This window comes from Oryzias melastigma, linkage group LG3, assembly GCF_002922805.2.
Source record: "Oryzias melastigma strain HK-1 linkage group LG3, ASM292280v2, whole genome shotgun sequence".
Taxonomy (NCBI): Eukaryota; Metazoa; Chordata; class Actinopteri; order Beloniformes; family Adrianichthyidae; genus Oryzias; species Oryzias melastigma.
This window is the reverse complement of record NC_050514.1, coordinates 25,383,206-25,404,397: the sequence shown is the minus strand read 5'-3', so window position 1 is coordinate 25,404,397 and position 21,192 is coordinate 25,383,206. Positions and strand designations below refer to the sequence as shown.

At 37.4% G+C, this 21,192-nt stretch overlaps 3 protein-coding genes across 6 annotated transcripts; all 3 read right to left on the bottom strand.

Annotated features, from left to right (window-relative positions):
* Positions 1–525: 525 nt before the first annotated feature.
* LOC112160570 (UDP-glucuronosyltransferase 2A2) lies at positions 526–4,899 on the bottom strand (the record flags this gene model as incomplete). Its single annotated transcript, XM_036211176.1, is given in 2 exon segments — positions 526–2,101; positions 3,833–4,899. A coding segment is annotated over 1 exon segment (1,576 nt), but the record flags the coding sequence as incomplete, so codon positions are not given.
* Positions 4,900–5,038: 139 nt separating this feature from the next.
* Positions 5,039–17,642, bottom strand: LOC112160571 (UDP-glucuronosyltransferase 2A3). Of its 4 annotated transcripts, none has more exons than XM_024295195.2 (3): positions 17,543–17,639; positions 13,881–14,025; positions 5,039–6,776 (listed from the first exon to the last, which is right to left on the bottom strand). In XM_024295195.2, the coding sequence occupies exons 2-3, from the start codon at positions 14,023–14,025 to the stop codon at positions 5,338–5,340; spliced, it is 1,584 nt and encodes a 527-aa protein (XP_024150963.1). In that variant the 5' UTR covers positions 17,543–17,639; the 3' UTR covers positions 5,039–5,337. The 4 variants fall into 4 exon arrangements, with proteins under 4 accessions (XP_024150963.1, XP_024150968.1, XP_024150967.1 ...); XM_024295200.2 differs by lacking the exons at positions 13,881–14,025; positions 17,543–17,639 and adding exons at positions 7,168–7,252; positions 8,760–8,965 and having other exon boundaries at positions 5,039–6,918; XM_024295199.2 differs by lacking the exons at positions 13,881–14,025; positions 17,543–17,639 and adding an exon at positions 8,760–8,966 and having other exon boundaries at positions 5,039–6,918.
* Positions 17,643–18,969: 1,327 nt separating this feature from the next.
* LOC118597884 (UDP-glucuronosyltransferase 2A2-like) lies at positions 18,970–20,900 on the bottom strand. The gene is made up of 2 exons (XM_036211174.1): positions 20,752–20,900; positions 18,970–20,670 (listed from the first exon to the last, which is right to left on the bottom strand). Exon 2 carries the CDS (start codon positions 20,668–20,670, stop codon positions 19,090–19,092), a length of 1,581 nt encoding a protein of 526 aa, XP_036067067.1. The 5' UTR covers positions 20,752–20,900; the 3' UTR covers positions 18,970–19,089.
* Positions 20,901–21,192: the final 292 nt, after the last annotated feature.

Here is a 21,192-nt window from a genome sequence, read left to right as displayed (position 1 = left end):
AGAGTGACACTCCCTGTTTGCGTTATATAGTAGGCTGTCGCTGCTATGGTCTTTTGTTCTGAAGTAAAAAAAAAAAAAAAAAAAACTTTATGTTGAGCAATACTCCAATGTTGTTTATAAGTGTTTTACAAAGCATGATCAGAAGTGTTTTTGATGAGCATGGATCGGTAATGGACATTCTGCAGTTGCACGTTTAGGGGGTTCTCCAAATTCGTGTATTCGGCGTATTTGCGGATGTCTCAGGTCCCTAACTCCCGCAAATAAGGAGGGATTACTATTTACCATTCTATGAAGAAAGAACAAACTGGATCCACTGCTGCCTAGTAAAAACATCAGTACAGGTGTCTGTTTTTGAGATTAGAGTATTTGCGGATGTCCCTAACCTTGGAAATAAGGGAGGAATACTGTACAAAACACAATTTTTAAAATGTACCTTACAAGAATACCTAATCTAAGTTTGAAAAAAAAAGAAACGATCCACACTGAAGGATAAAACATAATCATAACTTGTAAATCTTCAGTCACGTTTCACTTTACGTTTGCAAAGTGCTCTGAATAAACACCTGATGAACATGAAGGAGGTCAAAAGCACGAGCAGAACCGCTGCAGTCAGGAACAGAACCACATCTACAGAGTGGTAGGTGAACCATGACATGTTGTAGGACTGAGCTTTCAGGTGAGCGGCTCCTTTGTGTCTCATGACAAACTCGATCCAGAAGAGGGCTTTGTCCATCGGCTCCACCGGCTGATCTCTGTGCAGCCTGGAGAGTCTCTGCATGTTCTCCCTGTACGAGGGATCAGTCAGGACTTCCTGGATGGCCTTCAGGAAGTTGTCATCTTTGTCCACTGTAGTTATGGAGAGAATTTTAGCTGCTCCTCTTTCCTGCAGCCGAAGAAGGTTGTCGTATTGGTCAAAAAACAAAGGCAGACCCACAACTGGGACTCCATGATAAATAGCTTCTTGGACTCCATTAGTTCCTCCATGAGCCACAAACAGCTTGACCTTAGGATGTCCTAAAAGGTCATTCTGAGGCATCCAGTCCACCACTAAAGTGTTGTTACTCAGAGTAGAGGGTCTTTTACCTTTGTACCTCCAGATAACTTTCTGTGGCAGTTCAGCAAAAGCTGCAGCGATCTCATTTGCCAAATCATCAGGGAGTTCATTAATAAAGGTTCCCAGTGACATGATGACGACTCCATGTTCTCCAGAACTCTGCACGAACTCCTCCAAATGTTCAGGAAGTGGTTTAGCAGGTTTACACTGGAACCCTCCAATGTACACAACATTGGGCATTGTAGGACGTGGATAGTCAAAGACAAAATCTGTTCTCATCAGCCAAATGTCTGCATCTATCTTGATCTGATTGAAGTCATAATCAGGAGCGAGGTACTTGGCACATGTCGGTTGGTATATTTGTTTAGCTAACACATCGTTCTGTATGTACGTCACCAAATATAAAATCATGTTTTTAACTCTCTGCAAGAAGGTCATCCTATCAGTGTTGCCAGATCCTGTCACAGGAATATAGGATAAAGGTGACGGAGCGATGGCAAAGTGAGCCTCCTTAGGTGTTAACCAGCGAACATTATAAACCAATGGAAGATTGAAATATTTGGCTATTATGACTCCACCGCCCCAGCAGGGATCAGTGAGCACCAGATCAAATTTGCTTTCATTCAAGGTTTTCGTCAGAGCTGCATCATCCAGCACAGCTGACACTAATTCACATACAGATGAATGAGCCTCAAAAAATACTCCAACTAGTCCCACAGCATTGTTAAGGAAACTCGTCAAGGGGATCGCGCCACGTTCAAACTGTAAAACTTTAGCTACAGTTTTGCTGATAGACTCCTCATTTATGCTTCTCTCCACAGGAACGGTGAAGCTCTTGTAATGGGAGGTGTGTTCCTTAATGTACCAACTCTTGGTGGAGCGTAGAACAGTCAAGGTGTGTCCTCTGGAGTGTAAAGCTTGAAGTAGGATGTCCATGTTGATCCAGTGGCTACCTTCTGCAGGAAAAACCAAGATGTTGCCTCCATGACTGAACTGAGGAGTGATGAGGAGAACCAGCAAAGCACTGCAGTACAGAGTCAGCTTCATCTGCAAGGAAACCAGTGAGAAGATTCAAAAAGACCCTACAGAGTAAAATCAAAAATTATGAGAAGACAAATTATATTTTACTAGGGGTACAACGATTATTCAACTTTATCAACAAATCAAATTGAATCGACCTGTACTAGAGGTCTACAACCTCTAGAGACACATGCTGTTCTTTAACCCCTCCAAAAGTTTGCAGACCTCTGAACTATATAATTATATAATCATTTCAAAATTAAATTAATCAATTGTGATCAATATTGGAAAATGTCATTACAGTGGACAACACACATGATGACAGCAAAAAACGATGAATCCATCATTACAGTCCAATGTGTGGAAACAATTTGAATTTTGCAAAGGCATGACGAGAAAGTGTGCGAGGATGTTCTAATACTGTTTAGTTTGTAGAGCTGATTATCATCAATAATTTACAGAATCAAATAGATTGGATTTACCTTTTTTTATTCAATTTTTATTTTTGTACATAGTTTCAAAGATGTCTGTTTCCAACCGAAAACTTTGAATTGCTGAGGTTTTCGTGAGAGAAGGGTAACGTCACCGGAAAATGATTTTATTTATTTATTTATTTTTTTTTTGGCAGAGAAGGAAATGTATAAAGATTAATCCTTACATTAATGGATCGATTATTTGTTTGCTGGACTTTGATCGAGTCAGATTAATAAATCTATTTTTTAAACCCAGCCCTGTCTGCTTGAATTATTTTGATTTTGGGAAAACAACTTTATGAAACTAAAATGTGAATGGATTAGCCATTAACTCTTGTTTACTTTTTATAAACTAAGATTGATTTTAGGTCAGTTAATTGGAGCAATCAAAATGAACCAATATCGACTATGAATAACCAGCAAGTATTGATTAGAATTGAAATATTGTCAAAAGGAATCATTACACCCCCATATTTCACTCATTTATGGAACAAGAACCTAATTTTTTAAACTTAATTTTTAATGCTCATTCAATTTTTATTCAATTCAATTTTATTTATATATCCCAAAATCACAATATCTTATTAGGCTTCATGGTTATAATTTTACAAAAGCAGAAGCATTAAATTTTTATGTGATGTTTTTTATCAGCTTGTCTGTTTCAAACACCAAAATAAACAAATAATAAAAATAAATAAATAAAAAAACAAAAGGCAGTCACTGTGACATTTTTACATTTTTTTTAACACTATGCATTAAACCTTAAACTGATTGTATGTATTTCTGTTGCTTGTCCGGTTTTGGGTTGTGTTAAATCCATTTTGGGTGCAATTATTCAATTCTATCCTCTTCTTTACAGTGTTGCCAGGTCTGCTCGTTTTCAATCGACGTTGCTTATCTGTGAAGTCACTTTCATATATCTTGTACTGTAAATATTTGTCTTAATCTTATACACAGGGATTTTTTAAGTAAATGTTTAAGGAAGTGTTAATGCTCTAAACGAGACACCGCTGCTGGCGGCTTGTTTCTCTTGCGCAATTTGGCAACCCGGAAGATCGAACTTCCACTTTTGACTGTAGTTGATTTTTTCCCCCTTTTTTAAACACAAGCTTCAAGAAAGAGAAAAATAATGTAAAGGTCGTTTCAAATACGCCTGTAAGAGCACAGCGAAAAAAGAAGTAAGAATTAGCTTCCACATGAATTAACCTTTTTTTTAACCTCACCGGTAAAAATAAATAAATAAAAAACTATTTTGCAACTCTTGAATCGAAACATTTCTACGTACGGTTTCCGTTTAGTGTCCTGAATGTAGTCCGGAAAAGTTCAGAGTAGTTGTCACCTGGTTCTGCTCAGTGCTCATGCGCAGGACAGTCAGAAGTAAAACCGTCTTCTTAAGGTGGAACTTGAACGTCTCATACGTTGGAAGTAAGGAGAAGAGACGTTCAGGGTGCGTTTATGAACGATCTCCTTCATAATAAATAATATAAATACAAAATTAGGTTTTCTGCTGTGGAAAACAGACCAGTAAAGGCATACTAAAAAACTAAAATGTGTTTTAAAAGTATTATAAACATATACACATTTTAAAGCTTTATATTATTGTTATTTGTTTGTAAAGCTCACATAGTTAACTTTTGAAATTACATTTTACAGTTTTGAGCTATTTTGATGTCAAACTTTAAATAAAATCCCAGGTTTATTTTCCCATTTATTGAGAATGAAGATAATAAAAAATTGAGTACATAATTCTTGACGTCAATTATTGCATAAAGATATTAAATGTACAAAGAAAAAAAAATGAAGCAAGTGAAGCACATAAAACTGATATTCTGTTCCTATGGTGGCCCTTAAGTGCAAACCAGACTAAGTTCATTCAACAAAAACATATTACAGATCACAACAAAAATAAAAACAAGCTAAACAATTAATTTAAAAACATTACATAACAAAAAATCCAGAAACCTAAACACAATTACGAAAAAAAGAAACATTTTGTAAAACTAAAGTAATTTCCAGAAATCAAAATGAAATGATAGAAAATAAAATGCAACAAGAAATCAGAAAAGGTAGTTTTTGAGACATAACTGATTGGATGATGATACTAATATCACATGATCATTCAAGTTTGCTAGGCTGCTACTTTTACCAGTCTAATCACTCAAGGAGTGTACTTTGTTTTTTGTTAAATAAATATGTTAAAGTTCACATCTCCTTATTAAAATGGGCGATGTCAAAAGGTGTGTCTACTCCTGAAGTACTGCTGTACTTGATTGCTTTTAACTGATAGGCTCTCAAATAAAGTCACAAAAACAAAAGGTCATCCATTCATTTATTGGTAAAAAAAAAAAAAAATGAAAACAACACTGTTTGCAATATTGGAAGAAAACACTTATTGTGAAGTAAATATTTACTCCTCACCAGTGTAAGAAAGAAAGCAGTATGAGATCACATTTGATAAAAAAACCAAGAGAAAAGAAAAAAAAGATTTATATTGCAATTTACATCTTTATAGACTCTTGAATGTGTTGATGCCAAAAAGGTACATACTAATACCAAAAATATAGGAATGATAAGTTGTACAAAAAAAATCTATTAAACATAATGTATACTGAAAATAAACAGACTCCTTTACAGTAAAAGAACATAAGTAAATTTGTAAAATTTGACTTTCCAATAAGATTTCAAACGTAGAATTATTAATCGTACCCCCAAAAAATGTTTTGAATAATTAAAAACGTAAAAATGATTTAAAAATGTTGGACATAATCATGTGTGTTAAGTTTCAACTCATCATTCCCGTTTCACTTTACGTTTACAAAGTGCTCTGAATAAACACCTGATGAACATGAAGGAGGTCAAAAGCACGAGCAGCACCGCTGCAGTCAGGAACAGAACCACATCTACAGAGTGGTAGGTGAACCATGACATGTTGTAGGACTGAGCTTTCAGGTGAGCAGCTCCTTTGTGTCTCATGACAAACTCGATCCAGAAGAGGGCTTTGTCCATCGGCTCCACCGGCTGATCTCTGTGCAGCCTGGAGAGTCTCTGCATGTTCTCCCTGTAAGAGGGATCAGTCAGGACTTCCTGCATGGCTTCCAAAAAACTGTCATCTTTGTCCACTGTGCTTATGGAGACGATTTTTGCTCCACCTCTTTCCTGCAGCCGGAGAAGGTTGTCGTATTGGTCAAAATACATAGGCAGACCCGCAACTGGGACTCCATGATAAATAGCTTCATGGACTCCATTAGTTCCTCCATGAGCCACAAACAGCTTGATTTTAGGATGTCCTAAAAGGTCATTCTGAGGCATCCAGTCCACCACTAAAGTGTTGTTACCCACAGAGGCAGGTCTTTTACCTTTGTATCTCCAGATAACTTTCTGTGGCAGTTTAGCTAACGCCGCAGCGATCCCATTCGCCATGTCATCAGGAAGTTCACTGACAAAGGTTCCCATCGGCATGATGACGACTCCATGTTCTCCAGAACTCTGCACAAACTCCTCCAAATGTTCAGGAAGTGGTTTAGCAGGTTTACACTGGAACCCTCCAATGTACACAACATTGGGCATTGTCGGACGTGGATAATCAAAGACAAAATCTGTTCTCATCAGCCAAATGTCTGCATCTGTCTTGATCTGATTGAAGTCACAATCAGGACCGAGGTACTTGGCACATGTCGGTTGGTATAGTCGACCACTTATGACATCATTTTGTATGTACGTCACCAAATACAAAATCATGTTTTTCACTCTCTGCAAGAAGGTCATCCTATCAGTAAAGCCAGACCCTGTCACAGGAATATAGGATAAAGGTGAAGGAGCAATGCCGAAATGTGCATCTTCACCAATCTGCCATCGAACATAATAAACCAAAGGAAGTTTCATATATTTAGCCAGAATGACTCCACCGCCCCAGCACGGGTCAGACAGCACCAAATCAAATTTGGTGTCCTCTAAAGTTTTCATCAGAGCTGCATCATCCAGCACAGCTGACACTAATTCACATACGGCTGAATGTAAATATGTTATTATGTCCACCATCTTTGTTAAGATGTTGATAGAACTTAGCCAGGGGGTTGTTCCCAGTACAAACTGAACACCCGCCTTCATCAGGTTTGTGATAAACGTTTCATCAATGCTTTTCTCAACAGGCATTGATAAGGCATTGTAATAAGAAGCGTTTGCCTTAATGTACCAGCTCCTGGTGGAACGGAGGATTGTAATATTGTGTCCTCTGGAGTGTAAAGCTTGAAGCAGGATGTCCATGTTGATCCAGTGACTGCCCTCTGCAGGAAAAACAAAGATGTTGCCTCCATGGCAGAAACTGAAGGTGAGAAGCAACAGCAAAACACTGGAACACACGGTCAGCTTCATCTGAAATGAGAAAAAACAAGACATTAATAGAATGTCAGTAGTAAGCAGTTAATAGAACAATTAAAAAATCTCTTCTATGTTTTTGAAACAACCTCCATGAGAGCTTTATTATGTTTGTTAAAGTCAGACTCCAAATTTGTTTTATTGTAAAAGCGTTCCCAGTGGTTTTTAATCGTGATTATTATATTATAAGAATTTTTTTTTTAAGTATAATTTCTTCATAGAATCATTAGTTTAGCAGAAACTCACCACAGAGTTGTGGGCTGGACTGTTGGTGCAGAGCAACCTCACCCCTGTGCTCTCCCGCAAGCTTACAGCTCCTCACACCACCAACCTAGCATTAGGGTGCAACAAAAATGGCGAGCAATGTTGGAGCGATCCAGCCGTAGAGTTTTGAGTCAGATGCCAGCTCAGATGAGGAAAATGAAGATGTAAATTGATCTATTTGTCTGCAAGTGGATACATCAGAATGGAGCAGAGCAAGGAGCTTGTGACCTGCAGATTGAAAGCTACAAGTTTTTGCCAACAGCATATTTTTGTCGTGTTACCCCAGCCTTTTATTTAGGAGAAGATTGAGATCAACAAAATGGAGAAATAAGTTAAAATTTCAACAATATTGAATATAGGGCGTTCTGTAAAAGTCCATCTGTGTGGTTTTCCGATTCTGTTTACATCAGGAAGTGGTCAGCTACGGTGGCCGTTGTGGTCCAGCTGTTCCACTCCGAGCATGGAGCCTATTCAGACTGAGGAAGCACAGAGCAAACCGGAGTTCAGTCCGATTAGAAACGAATCGAGAGCATCTTGAAAGATGGGTCAGAGAGCGGTCCGTGGTGCAGGAGCAGGGTTTGCCTGGGTGTATTTAGACTGAAGATTTGTTTTGGATTATCAGGGGGAAACAAACTGGTTTACTTTAAGCGAACCAAATGTGTCTGGTCTGAATACATCCTTAGCTTCAAATTCAAAAGTTTAGGTTACAGAGAATTGGTTTATCATTAGCACGCTGGATCAAACCAACGCCCTTTCTAAAGAACAAACACAGAATGGCCCGGACAGAGTGAAAGTAATTTCTCCTTTTTGTTCGCTCAAGTGACTACTACACCCCTTAAACGTCCGCCTGTGTGGATCAGTTGTGTTCATACAGCTGCAAATGCAGGGTCTGATTCTAATAGGTTTATGTGAAATATAACGTGAGCTGCAAATATATCTACGGCGGGGTGTAGAAAAACATTAGGGAGGAGCCGAAGGTCAATCTTTGTTCATAAAAAGTTACAAAATGCATATATATAAAAATATAAAATATATATATTATTTCAGTCTATTTTACAATGTTGTACTCCCGATTAACAACTATTTAAATAAATAAATACTCAGAAATGAGATTTTGAGCCAATTTTTGTTTATATAAGTAACCCATCATCAGAAAAATGCAACTAGAATAAGTTAAATACACCAAAAATACAATTTTCATCGGAGTAGGTATTAACTACATTACCCAGAATGCCACAGACGTCGACCCTTGCAAGCCAGGAACCACTGTACTGTTTAAGTACGGTTTTTAAATAAAGTTGTATTTACAGAAATCAACGATAAACACTCGCTTGTTCTAAATAGCAACACAAAGCTACAAACATTACATGATTCGAAACTAAGTTTAACTCAACAAAAACCACGTTTAAATGTAAAAGCAAACTCGCTTCCGGGTTAATTTCACGTCTGTTCGCGACACGAAATCTCCGGAAAACGGACGTAAGTGAAGGTTGAGAATCTGGACGTGAAATTTACAGCCCCACCGATAAATAAGGAAAAGGAATTAATTAAGAACTTTTCAAGAATGCACTCACTCTGAATACACAGCGGTATGCAATGGGTGTTTCTGTCCGAACCGCGGAAAAGATCAGCGCAGGCGTCACTTATCAGTGCTGCTCAGTCAGATGCAGGACAGTCGGAAATAAACAACTTTAGCTGGAGGTGGAGGGGAAAGGTTGCACGGATGGATGGACGAGCATAAAACAAAAGATCTGACAATGAGTAACCGATTTAAACAAGAAACTAAAAGCAACTTAAAGAACAGTAAAGTAATTCGCTGTATTTTGATCAGGCAATACTAAAGACTTGACTCAAACATTAATAGAACAAACCCAAGAAGAAAAAGAAACTAAAGGCTCAGATTCCTGGTGCACATCTTAAAACATGCAATTAAATACAATTCAGTCATTTCTGTTTATGTTTTTTTTATATATAGTGTAGCGGACTGAGTTCTGCTGGGTAACTGTATGGGTGCATTCTGGATTCCAGGGTTCCATGAATGCACCAGTAGGAGACACTGATTGGCCCTTGTTTTGTCACTCAGCCTGTTGTCGGGGGGGGTTTGGACTGGTTGGGCGCAGCTATTGGCTGAATAGGAAAAAGAGGGTGGGCTGTGCAGGCGCGAGGAAATGAGAATGTTTTTGGGGAAGCGCTCTGCCCTGTTGGTTCGGTTCTGAAGTTGCTGCAAGTTGTACGGCGTTGGTTACGGCCGACAGTAACCAGAATAAAGAGCATTAAAAAGCTTTGGAGTTTCGGTGCATCAGTCTGGAGGGACGCTACAATATATTTTCTGGATACTACACCTTAAAATGGTTAAGATAAATGATGGCATCATTTTTTACATTTCTAATAATAATACAATAATACATTTTGTTTGTTTGGCGCCTTTCTTGGAACCCAAGGTCGCTGTACATAAAATAGTGACAATAAAAACAAAACAAATAATAATACATTAAAATTTACAATAACATGTGAACTTGTAAAATAGGCAATTGCAGTCAAAGTTATGTGGATATTCGTATATTTATGCATGCAAATGAATATGAATATTTTTTGTTGTTTTCCTGTCAATTTATGACTTATTATCCTCACTAAATTTGATATATTTGTCTTATGTGTGTTTTTTTTTCTTGCACATCTTCTTTAGGTTTTGTTGTTGATGTTTTAAGAATAAACCATTTCATAATAGACCATTATTTTTTTTAAATAGATCTTCTGCTAAGTGTTACAGAGGCTCCTAAAAAAACAGCATTGCATTTTAGAAAATAAAACAAAATTCCAGAAACCAAAATGTAAAAAACAACAGCACAAAAAAACATTTTGGAAAACAAAACTTTTTTTCCAGAGAATAAAATGCTGGAAAAACAAAAAAAAAAAAAAAAAAAAAAACATGGAAAAATATGCGATGCACCTTCTCTGGTTTCTCACATTGACTGTAAAAATAATTCTTTTATACAGTCTTTGGTTTCTCACTTTGTTGGGGAATTGAAGGTTCAGTCACTGCTCTCTGCAGCCAAGGAAGTTACGTGAAATCAGTTCTACTGAAATAGTTTAGGCCCCACACCACACAGATGTATTAAGTTGTTCAAGGGCAGGTTAATCTTTTGCACTTTGGACATATTTTCAGGTCCAGATTTGCAAAAGCAAATATTCAGTTCCTCTTTAACAATTTGTTTCTTGGTTCAATAATCTTTTTTAATTCGTTAGTTTTAGTCCTTTTGTGTTCTTTCCTTTGAAGACTCATTAAGAAAAGAAAACCAAAAAGAGAATCAAGAGATAAAACCACCAATAAACTTTTAGATAATGTATCATGTACTATCTTCATGAAGTAGGGGAGAGGACAAAAGTAATTAATGCCCCAAAACATTGAATGTGTGCACAGTTATTTAATTTTGAGATTAACATTCTTTTTCTACAAAGCAGAAAAACACAATAAATTGTTCATGAAATACAGAAAACATGTACTTAGACGGCTCTAGGTTTGAGCACACACAAGAAATCTGTTATATTTGGGTGATGTAATTTATGAGTGTAAGTGCTTGTCAAAAAAACAACAAGCATTACAAGATTTCTTTTAAATTCACTTTTATGCTATATTTTTTTCTCTCTCTTTAACCACTGAAACCACATTTCTGTTCTGAGATTTCTGATTTCAGGTTTGATCCTTTTAGTAATAAACTGAAATGGTTAAAGTCAAAATTATATTGGACAACAAAACCTAACCGAACACCCTTTTTATGGAAAAATACAGCATTTAAATGTGCTTACTGATTGTTTTTAAATTAAAAATCTCTTTAAACCTTCATTAAAAGTTTTACTGGATATGCAAAAAAATTCTACGATTTAAAACCGCAGAAATATGAATTTCTAATCTTTATTAGACAATTTTCTGACTTTTTATGACTATTTTTTTTTTCTGAATTAGCTGATTTCAGGGTTGATTTGTGTCATTTTTGCTCATAGTTTCATTGAAAATAACATCAAGTTTAAGTTTTAAAAATAAATATTTGATGTCTTTTATTTTGTTGAAAGTTTTGTATAATGTTTAAACCATTGTGTTATCAAACAGTATTGTCTGTTGTATCAAGTTTAACTGGCTTAAGCTTTTTTGATATTGTTCCACAACAATTGAATAATTGCAGCAATAATTTATAAAACAAAACACCAGGCTCTCCTTCCTCTTATCCAACTTACTACATTTCTGTCATAATTAATTATAATTTTTCAATTAAAAATGCACAAAAAAACTTGTTTTCATAAAAATCTGACAAGACTTGACAAGAGTGTATTTTATTTATTTAGAATATAATTTCTATCTCTACAAATTTTCATTTTTAATTTTGCTAATTAAATTGATTAATTACAAAGTGCTGCAAAAAAAAAAAATCAAAACATCTTATTCAAAGGCTTAAAAATGTTACACAGAAAGGCTAAACATGATCATGCATCTATAACCTATAATCTGAACGGATAGAATGACTTTACTGTCAGTGTACATTAACATACAACAAAAATACAAGTTCTGCTCATAGTGCACAGGCGTTAGCATGAAAAACAACACACAAACCAAATCAAACCCAACCACAAAAAAAAAAAAAAAAAAAAATCAACAAAAAGAAATCCAAAGAGGAAAATTATATTTTATTGGCACATTTTTCTCTAAAATTAAAGTAAAGTAGAACAGAGAGGGTGTATTGTATTGAAAAATGTACAGATAGTAAGTTGGAATCTGGAATGGTGTTGATTAAAGTGCCCTTTACCTGAAAACTATAAAAGGCTTTAGTGCATCTGTGCACTTAGTTGAATATGGAAGAAACTGTCTATGTGACCGGGTCTGGATGTACCGGTAACACCTAGACAGAAGGCAGCCGGTTGAGTTAGGATATGAGTCATATGACTGGTTTCTAGTTCTGAGGTAGCGTGAGCTGTGAAGGTTTTTCAGGGAAGGACGTAAGGAAGGGGGCAGTCGGTCATCTTCTGCTCTGTTTATTATTCTCTACATTTTTTTTCCATGTCTGCCTTAGTGCCATACTAGCAAGCAGTGAGTCAGAAAGTTCTCCCCTGCAGAGTGGTAGAACATCACCAGCATCTCCATACATAAAGCCACACATAGTTTTATCAATTCTAGTTGGGCATTCAACTTGCTGGGAGGAGTGTGGGACAACAGCTTTAATACAACCTGGTAAAGTCTTCTGCAGTGAATTGCTCACCCTGGACTCATTCCCGTTTCACTTTACGTTTACAAAGTGCTCTGAACAAACACCTGATGAACATGAAGGAGGTCAAAAGCACGAGCAGCACCGCTGCAGTCAGGAACAGAACCACATCTACAGAGTGGTAGGTGAACCATGACATGTTGTAGGACTGAGCTTTCAGGTGAGCAGCTCCTTTGTGTCTCATGACAAACTCGATCCAGAAGAGGGCTTTGTCCATCGGCTTCACCGGCTGATCTCTGTGCAGCCTGGAGAGTCTCTGCATGTTCTCCCTGTAAGAGGGATCAGTCAGGACTTCCTGGATGGCCTTCAGGAAGTTGTCATCTTTGTCCACTGTGGCTATGGAGAGAATCTTAGCTCCACCTCTTTCCTGCAGCCGGAGAAGATTGTCGTATTGGTCAAAATACAAAGGCAGACCCACAACTGGGACTCCATGATAAATAGCTTCTTGGACTCCATTAGTTCCTCCATGAGCCAAAAACAGCTTGATCTTAGGATGTCCTAAAAGGTCATTCTGAGGCATCCAGTCCACCACTAAAGTGTTGTTACCCAGAGTGGAGGGTCTTTTACCTTTGTACCTCCAGATAACTTTCTGTGGCAGTTTAGCAAAAGCTGCAGCGATCTCATTTGCCATGTCATCAGGAAGTTCACTGACAAAGGTTCCCATCGGCATGATGACGACTCCATGTTCTCCAGAACTCTGCACAAACTCCTCCAAATGTTCAGGAAGTGGTTTAGCAGGTTTACACTGAAAACCTCCAATGTACACAACATTAGGCATCGTTGGACGTGGATAGTCGAAGACAAAATCTGTTTTCATCAGCCAAATGTCTGCATCTGTCTTGATCTGATTGAAGTCATGATCAGGATCAAGGTACTTGTCACATATCGGTTGGTATATTTGCCTAGCTATCACATCGTTCTGTATGTATGTTATTAAATATAATAATATGTTTTTAACTCTCTGCAAGAAGGTCATCCTGTCAGTAAAGCCAGTTCCAGTTACAGGAATGTAGGATACAGGTGAGGGAGCGATGGAGAAATGAGCCTCCTCAGCTATTACCCAGCGACCATTATAAACCAAAGGGACATTCAAATATTTGGCCAAAATGGGTCCGCCTCCCCAACATGGGTCAGCGAGCACCATATCAAACCTGCTCTCATGCAAGGTTTTTATCACCGCCGGGTCATCAAGCATGGTTGACACAAACTCACACAAAACTGCGTGGAAGTCTTTAAAAATACCAACCATACCGATAGTCATGTGGACAAAACTTGTCAAAGGGAGGGTACCGCGCGCAAACTGTACAGTTTCTTTCATAACGTTTGTGATTAACTCCTCATCTATGTTTTTCTCAACGGGAATCGATAAGGTATTGTAATAAGAGGAGTTCTCCTTAATATACCAGCTTTTGATGGAACGAACAACAGTCAAGGTGTGTCCTCTGGAGTGTAAAGCTTGAAGCAGGATGTCCATGTTGATCCAGTGACTGCCCTCTGCAGGAATGACCAAGATGTTGCCTCCATGAGAGAAGCTGGGAGTGAGGAGGAGAACCAGCAAAGCACTGCAGCACAGGGGCAACTTCATCTGTCGGAAACACAAAACAAAACAAGCATGATGTCATTTTAATGTGTAGCAACTAATAGAGCTCTGAGATTGATTTTAAATAAATAAATTAGAAAACTTGAAAGAAAATTGTGTTTTTGGTGTTTTTCCATGTTCTTGAGACATTTTGATGATGATGGAGGACGAGTACAAAGAAAATTACTACCTATGGTTCGGCCAACAATTATCCAAAAGTCTGCTTACCTGAAGATCCCGCCGCATGTGGGAGGAGCTTCAGTAAGAAACTTTTCTCAAATATATGTTAAAAAAAACAATTTGAGGCTTTAATCTTCTTGTTTTTTCCTGTAAACTTTTTTTTCTTTTTACTAATCCAAAAAATGATCTGACCCTTGACCATAAAAACAAGATACCACTTGTTTTGTGATCTGTTGCAAGCCTCGTTCAAATTGTGGTGAATCAGGAAGAGACAAAAAACCCTTTTTGAGAAAAAAAAAGTACTTTCCATGTATAATATTATTGATTTCCAAATTTGTGTTTAAAATTTGAAAGTCAAAGAGAAATATGTCCTGAAACTTGGTACGTTCTCGTCCATTGGGGTCCAGCCTTGGCCTTTGAAAGTAACTGCAGTAGTTGTTTTCCAGATAACCTTACCCTGGATTTTCCTGATTACCCGTGTGATTCTAGGAATTTATTGACAGAAAACACCTTGTCTGTGTAATCAGAAGCAACTAAGGTTGGCTAACCTAGAAAACAAGCAAGTCAGTAGCACTGGAGGACTAGAGTGTGAGACTGCTCAGAGACGGTTCTACTCTGAAAAGCCCATTCAAAAATAATTATTTTTAATTACTGTATTTTTCATAGTCCTTTCTTTTTATTGACATTTAAAATAATCCAAATAAACAGAAAATATATTCCGAACAGTGGCGGAGCTGGAACATTTTACATTTTAGGTAGAAGACTTTGAAAGGGGGCAAATACGAGCAGCAGAGGGGAAGGCCTTTATAAATGAAAAGATGTGTAATTCAAACTATTTTATTTTTGTTTATTATAAAAAACGATTAATTTTTTGTTCAATTAATTAATCATGACCTGCAAGTTATTAATGTAATTAATCTATTTTTAAACAGACCAATAACCATTGTAAAAAGCCTAGTTTTGAGGCATTTCTATTTAAATAAATAGCACAGTAAAATATCAAAATACAACAAAAAAATTGCTTTATGAAGTTTTTGTAACATATCACACTTCCAGCATTTACTTTTACACTACCAATAAAAATATTTTTAATCTCAAGCAATTAGGAAACATGTAGACTCCAGGGTGCTCTAATTAAACAAACAAAAAAAAAACATTGGAGGAACGGTGGTGGTGGCGGGATTAAAGCTTTTTGCTGGAATGGGCAGCAGCCCCCTTACCCCCCCATAGCTTCGGCTCTGGTTCAAAATAAGTGAAAACGAATTCAATATTCAGACTTCTTCATATATGTTTTAATTGAAACAATAATAATAAAAAATAATAAAGTATGTATCACACACTATTAGAACATGACACATTTAGGATCAAAGGAAATTTAATTTGTGGGAGACAGGACTAACAAATTGATTCATTCAGGACTAAATATCCAACATTTCCATGAGTCTTATTTTTCAATTAAATAAATAATTTAAACTGTCCAATTCTAGTTTTATTTTTGTGTCACAAACTCCCATTTCGTCCATTCACAGATTGTCTTTCTCTACCTGAGCTGTTTAATTCCTCTGGGAATCGGAGCAAGAATAGTTTTTTTGTTTCCTGAATGGAATGGACAAGAATTTCCTGCATAGTTACACAGTTGACCTAAATTCTTTTCCCCCTGCAAATCTTAAATACTATGATCATTTTGTATACTACTAAAACCATAAAACATCATTTTACAGGGCTGCCAACTTTTCATAAAACCTTGGAGTGAGACTACGTGTAGAAAAAAAAAAAAAAAAAATCACAAAACGACAGCAAGATGAGACGAGTCAAGAGTTGCTTTGTGAAAGTGTAATTGTGAATAAAGTACCACGAGGTAAAAAAAATAACGAATTGATAAGTGATAAGAAAAGAAATAACTTTTTAAAGAGTAACCATTGACTATATAAGAGATCTGGACTGAGTGAGTGTGACATCACCCATAGAAAAGGGTTTACTTCTGACTCCAAGAAAATGAATTCACACGAGGTTAGTAAGCAGTGATTGGTCTAAGTCGGTCTAAGCTGACATTTTTCTTTTTGAGTCAACATTTCTACGGATACTACTGTCACTAATCAGGAGTGAGCGCCACTGAAAGTAGGCTCAGGAGAATCTATCAAACATTTCAAATGTTTTAACGTGTGGGCCAGGGGGCGCCATGTGATTTTATTGAGGCATCTGATTGGCCAGTATATAACTTGATTAACATTACACTTTGAGTGGAGCAGAACCAGAACCAGTTTTGCAATGATCTGGAACAGTCTTTTTCCTGTTACCTGTGAGAAATAAATCACATTGAAATAAGCTCTCAATGTCCCAGTCCAACTTTATATTTTTTACTGTAAAATCATTCATAACGATCTTTTGATTATGATTATGAAGTTTAGCCAAAAAAAATTCTTAATTGAAGCTTTAACTGATATTTCAAAAATAATTCAAACTCAATTATTGATGTGAAATCTGAATTTGAATGATTCTGCTCCAGATCTCAGCCTATCAACGGGTCTTGATCTCTACTGGTTTTCCACCTGGTTAAATAAAAATAAAATAAATAAAAATCAATCCTACCTGTGATTATTATTATTGATATGAATGAACATAAAGTCTTAAGAAATGAATTGATCCAGAAGATTAAACTCTCTCCAAAGAGCCATAAATCCCACCTCTATAAAGGTGAAGGAGGTGAGCGCAGCCCCCCGCGCGCGCACTGTGCAGAAAGCCCATTCGGTCTGTTCAAGGGGCGTGTGCGTGTATAAAAAATGAGAACATTTGAAAATCCCACTGCTAGTGTGGACATCTCACTGGCACGTACGGATCACGCGCACAAGCCGTGTGTAAAGCATTTGCGCGCGGGCAGGGACTCGCGCAGTGCGCACACCTCACTGATGACTAGAGAATGACAGCATCCTTGACACCAAAGCAATGGTGCAGCACAATTGAGAAGCGCGTACTTGTGAATGCGGCTCAGTAGATGGTTGCGCGCACATCCATAAACAAAGATCAGCACTCGCCAAAGTCTCTGCTGGTATAATTTTAGGATCTTACGAGGGATTCTTCAGCCTCAACAGAAACATTAAAAAAGTTAATTAACTTTGTTTGTATTTCAGCGTGAGAAATAGAGGTGTGGCGTAACAGAGTGAGAAATCAATCAAATGCGTAAGAGTTGGCAGCCCTGATGTTAAAAGTTTACGCAAAACATTAAAGTGCACAAAGAACACATTGTTTCTAAATCCGTTTACGCTATTGTTGCGTAATTATCAGTTTTATCCCAAGAGCGGAGCAGTTTCTGACGGTTATTCGAGGTGTGTAAAGTGACTCTTACCGTGCGGTCAAGCGGAAAGCCAGACTGCAGCGTTTCCTGCAGCCTTCACCGGGATCCCAACAATCACGTGGTCTACTTCTTGGACCAATTGGAGGAGAGCGTCTAAAATAAACGGAAGAGTCTTGGGGTTTTTTTGCAAATCAAGTAGAGAAAACGTTTTATATTCATTTGTATCATTATTTGAAAGTTAAAAGACAATTCGGTCCGATTTGGAAGAATTATTAATCACAAAATTAAATACCCTATTAATATCAGAATTCATATTTTTCGATGTCATGTTATATTTTTGCATAGTTTATCAAAATATATTTTTTAATATTAAACTGTTTATTGTCTTCTGGAAATTCCACATTCACAAATGTAAATGGTCCAATTTACAACAGTGTTTCACTGAATTCATCTGGACTTTAAATCCTATTTTTAAAAAAACAACAGAACACTTGCAAAATATAAAGCCTACCAGAATATTTGATCTTTTAAAGGAACTGGATTTTTTTAATTTCATATATTTCTTGTTCAAAAAGATAATTGAAACCTCAACTATAATGAAGTAACATTTACCCTCTTAAATGGTGAATATTTAGTGTATCATTTATATAAACTAATATGTGTTTTCTTTAAAGAAATGTTACATGATAGTTTGAAGGTTATTTAACTGTTACTGGTGCCTCCAATTTGACATGTAGAAATTACATACCAACATGTAGCTAAAAAAGGAGGAACTTTAGCTTCAGTAAAAGTTCACTTCCAAATTTTGAAATCTCGTTTTAAACTCAAATTAAACTAAACATCTCACTAAATAGTTCAATTTAATTTGATCTACAGTAAGAGATGAAACAGATTGTAATGTTGATTAAAAGTTATAGCAATAATAAATAGAGCACATTGATAAAGTGGTGACTGAACTAACTTTAACCTCCTTTGGCAGTGTGAGGGTCTCCTCATGCAGCTTGTCAGCAGAGGGCAGTGATCAACACAAGCAGATGACAAAAGACCCCCCAAAACACATAGCTGACTAGAACCTGCATTGGACTTTAAAATGTGAATTCTGTGCTTCTATATTTTTCTTTCACTATTTGGCCAAATCTAAATTCCTCCTCTACCCCTCTGTCTTCTCCCTATTGCTATAGCTGAAGAGGCATTTGAAGCTGTAGAGGTCTCTAAACTTGTTATATTAAGGGGAAACCTAAGTGACTCTGTGCGAGGTATCCCTCCGCCGGTAAGGTGGTCCACAGCATGACTTTTTGTTTTAGCATGACTTTATATGTTGTAAATTTGATCCGTCAATAAATTGAAGAAAAAAATTAAACTTCGTCAAAATTATTATTATTATTTTTGGGAGGAAGTGGATTCCTTGCAAACCAGTGATCACCTTGTAGCACATTTTGTTTTTGCAAAGTTTAAAGACAAGAACACATGACAAAAAATTTGTTTAATTAAAACATTTATTCTTTTTCAGGAAAAAAATACAATATATTGACATGCAGGAAAACTAAAAAACTCAGCGGAAAAAGACATTTTCTTTACTACTTTTACTACTGAGATCTCTATTCATGTTTCACTTTACGTTTACAAAGTGCTCTGAATAAACACCTGATGAACATGAAGGAGGTCAAAAGCACGAGCAGCACCGCTGCAGTCAGGAACAGAACCACATCTACAGAGTGGTAGGTGAACCATGACATGTTGTAGGACTGAGCTTTCAGGTGAGCAGCTCCTTTGTGTCTCATGACAAACTCGATCCAGAAGAGGGCTTTGTCCATCGGCTCCACCGGCTGATCTCTGTGCAGCCTGGAGAGTCTCTGCATGTTCTCCCTGTACGAGGGATCAGTCAGGACTTCCTGCATGGCCTTCAGGAAGTTGTCTTTGTCCACTGTGGCTATGGAGAGAATTTTACCTCCTTTTCTTGCTTGCAGTCGGTGAAGATTGTCATACTGGTCAAAGAACAAGGGAAGACCCACAACTGGGACTCCATGATACAAAGTCTCCTGCACTCCATTAGTTCCTCCATGAGCCACAAACAACTTGATCTTAGGATGTCCTAAAAGGTCATTCTGAGGCATCCAGTCCACCACTAAAGTGTTGTTACCCAGAGTGGAGGGTCTTTTACCTTTGTACCTCCAGATAACTTTCTGTGGCAGTTCAGCAAAAGCTGCAGCGATCTCATTCGCCACATCATCAGGAAGTTCACTGACAAAGGTTCCCAGAGACATGATGATGACTCCATGTTCTCCAGAACTCTGCACAAACTCCTCCAAATGTTCAGGAAGTGGTTTAGCAGGTTTACACTGGAACCCTCCCATGTACACAACATTGGGCATTGTGGGACGTGGATAATCAAAGACAAAATCTGTTCTCATCAGCCAAATGTCTGCATCAAGAACCAAATAATTAAAGTCATGATTAGGTCCAAGGAACTGGTCACATACTGGCTGGTAGACATATTGAACAGCTGTATAAGTTTGCAGTTGTGTCACAAGGTACAAAAACACATTTGTAACTTTTTGAAAGAAGGTCATCCTGTCAGTATTTCCTGATCCTACGATTGGAACGTAGGATAAAGGTGAAGGAGCGATGGCAAAATGAGCCTCTTCAGGTACCAACCAGCGGACATTAAAAACCACGGGCAGATTCAAATATCTAGCCAGAATGACTCCGCCCCCCCAGCACGGGTCAGTAAGCATCATGTCAAACTTACTTTCATTAAAGGTTTTCATCAAACTTTTGTCATTCATTGCAGCTGTCACAAATTCACCCACAGGTTCATGAGCTTCCCTCAATTTACCAACCATGCCGAGGCTCACATGCAGGAAGGTCTCTATAGGGAGAGCCCCGCGTTGGTATTGAATAAATTCCGATATAAATTTTGTAATTAACTTCTGATCCATGCTTCTCTCCACAGGAACGGTGAAACTCTTGTAATGGGGGGCGTGCTCCTTAATGTACCAACTCTTGCTTGAGCGCAGAACAGTCAAGGTGTGTCCTCTGGAGTGTAAAGCTTGAAGCAGGATGTCCATGTTGATCCAGTGGCTACCTTCTGCAGGAAAAACCAAGATGTTGCCTCCATGGCAGAAGCTGGTTGTGAGGACGAGAACCAGCAAAGCACAGCAGCACAGGGGCAACTTCATCTGCAATGAATAAAACGCAAGTGATTTGCCTGGAATGACTGACTGCATTAACGTTTCTTAAATCAAATCATTGGTACTCACTCTTTTTTCAAGAAGACAAGATATGTTCCTATGGGGATTCGATGTGAACCATCAGCACGCCAAAAACTGACACGTACAGCACTTCAGGTGCTTTAAGTGCACTTCAGCCCAGAGGACATTTCAAGCTGCAGTCAGTAATAATCAGTCCGAGTGCAAAGGGCATCAGATAAAACGTTTACTGATTGACAGAATCCGTGCAATGACATCTAAGAGCAATTAATTCATTTATTCCATCTTTAGACATTCAGTTGAGAAGGATTTTTGAGGAAACGTTTGACCTTTTAGTTGTTTTATGAGTATAGAAAAAATGTATGTGTGCATATAGAGTGCAAATAAGAGCCTTGAAAAAAAAATCCAATTGACAACTACCTTTTATGCTTCTGTTTGTCAACTTATGATCAGTTCTGACAAGTTACACAGCCTACAAATGAATAAAAAAGG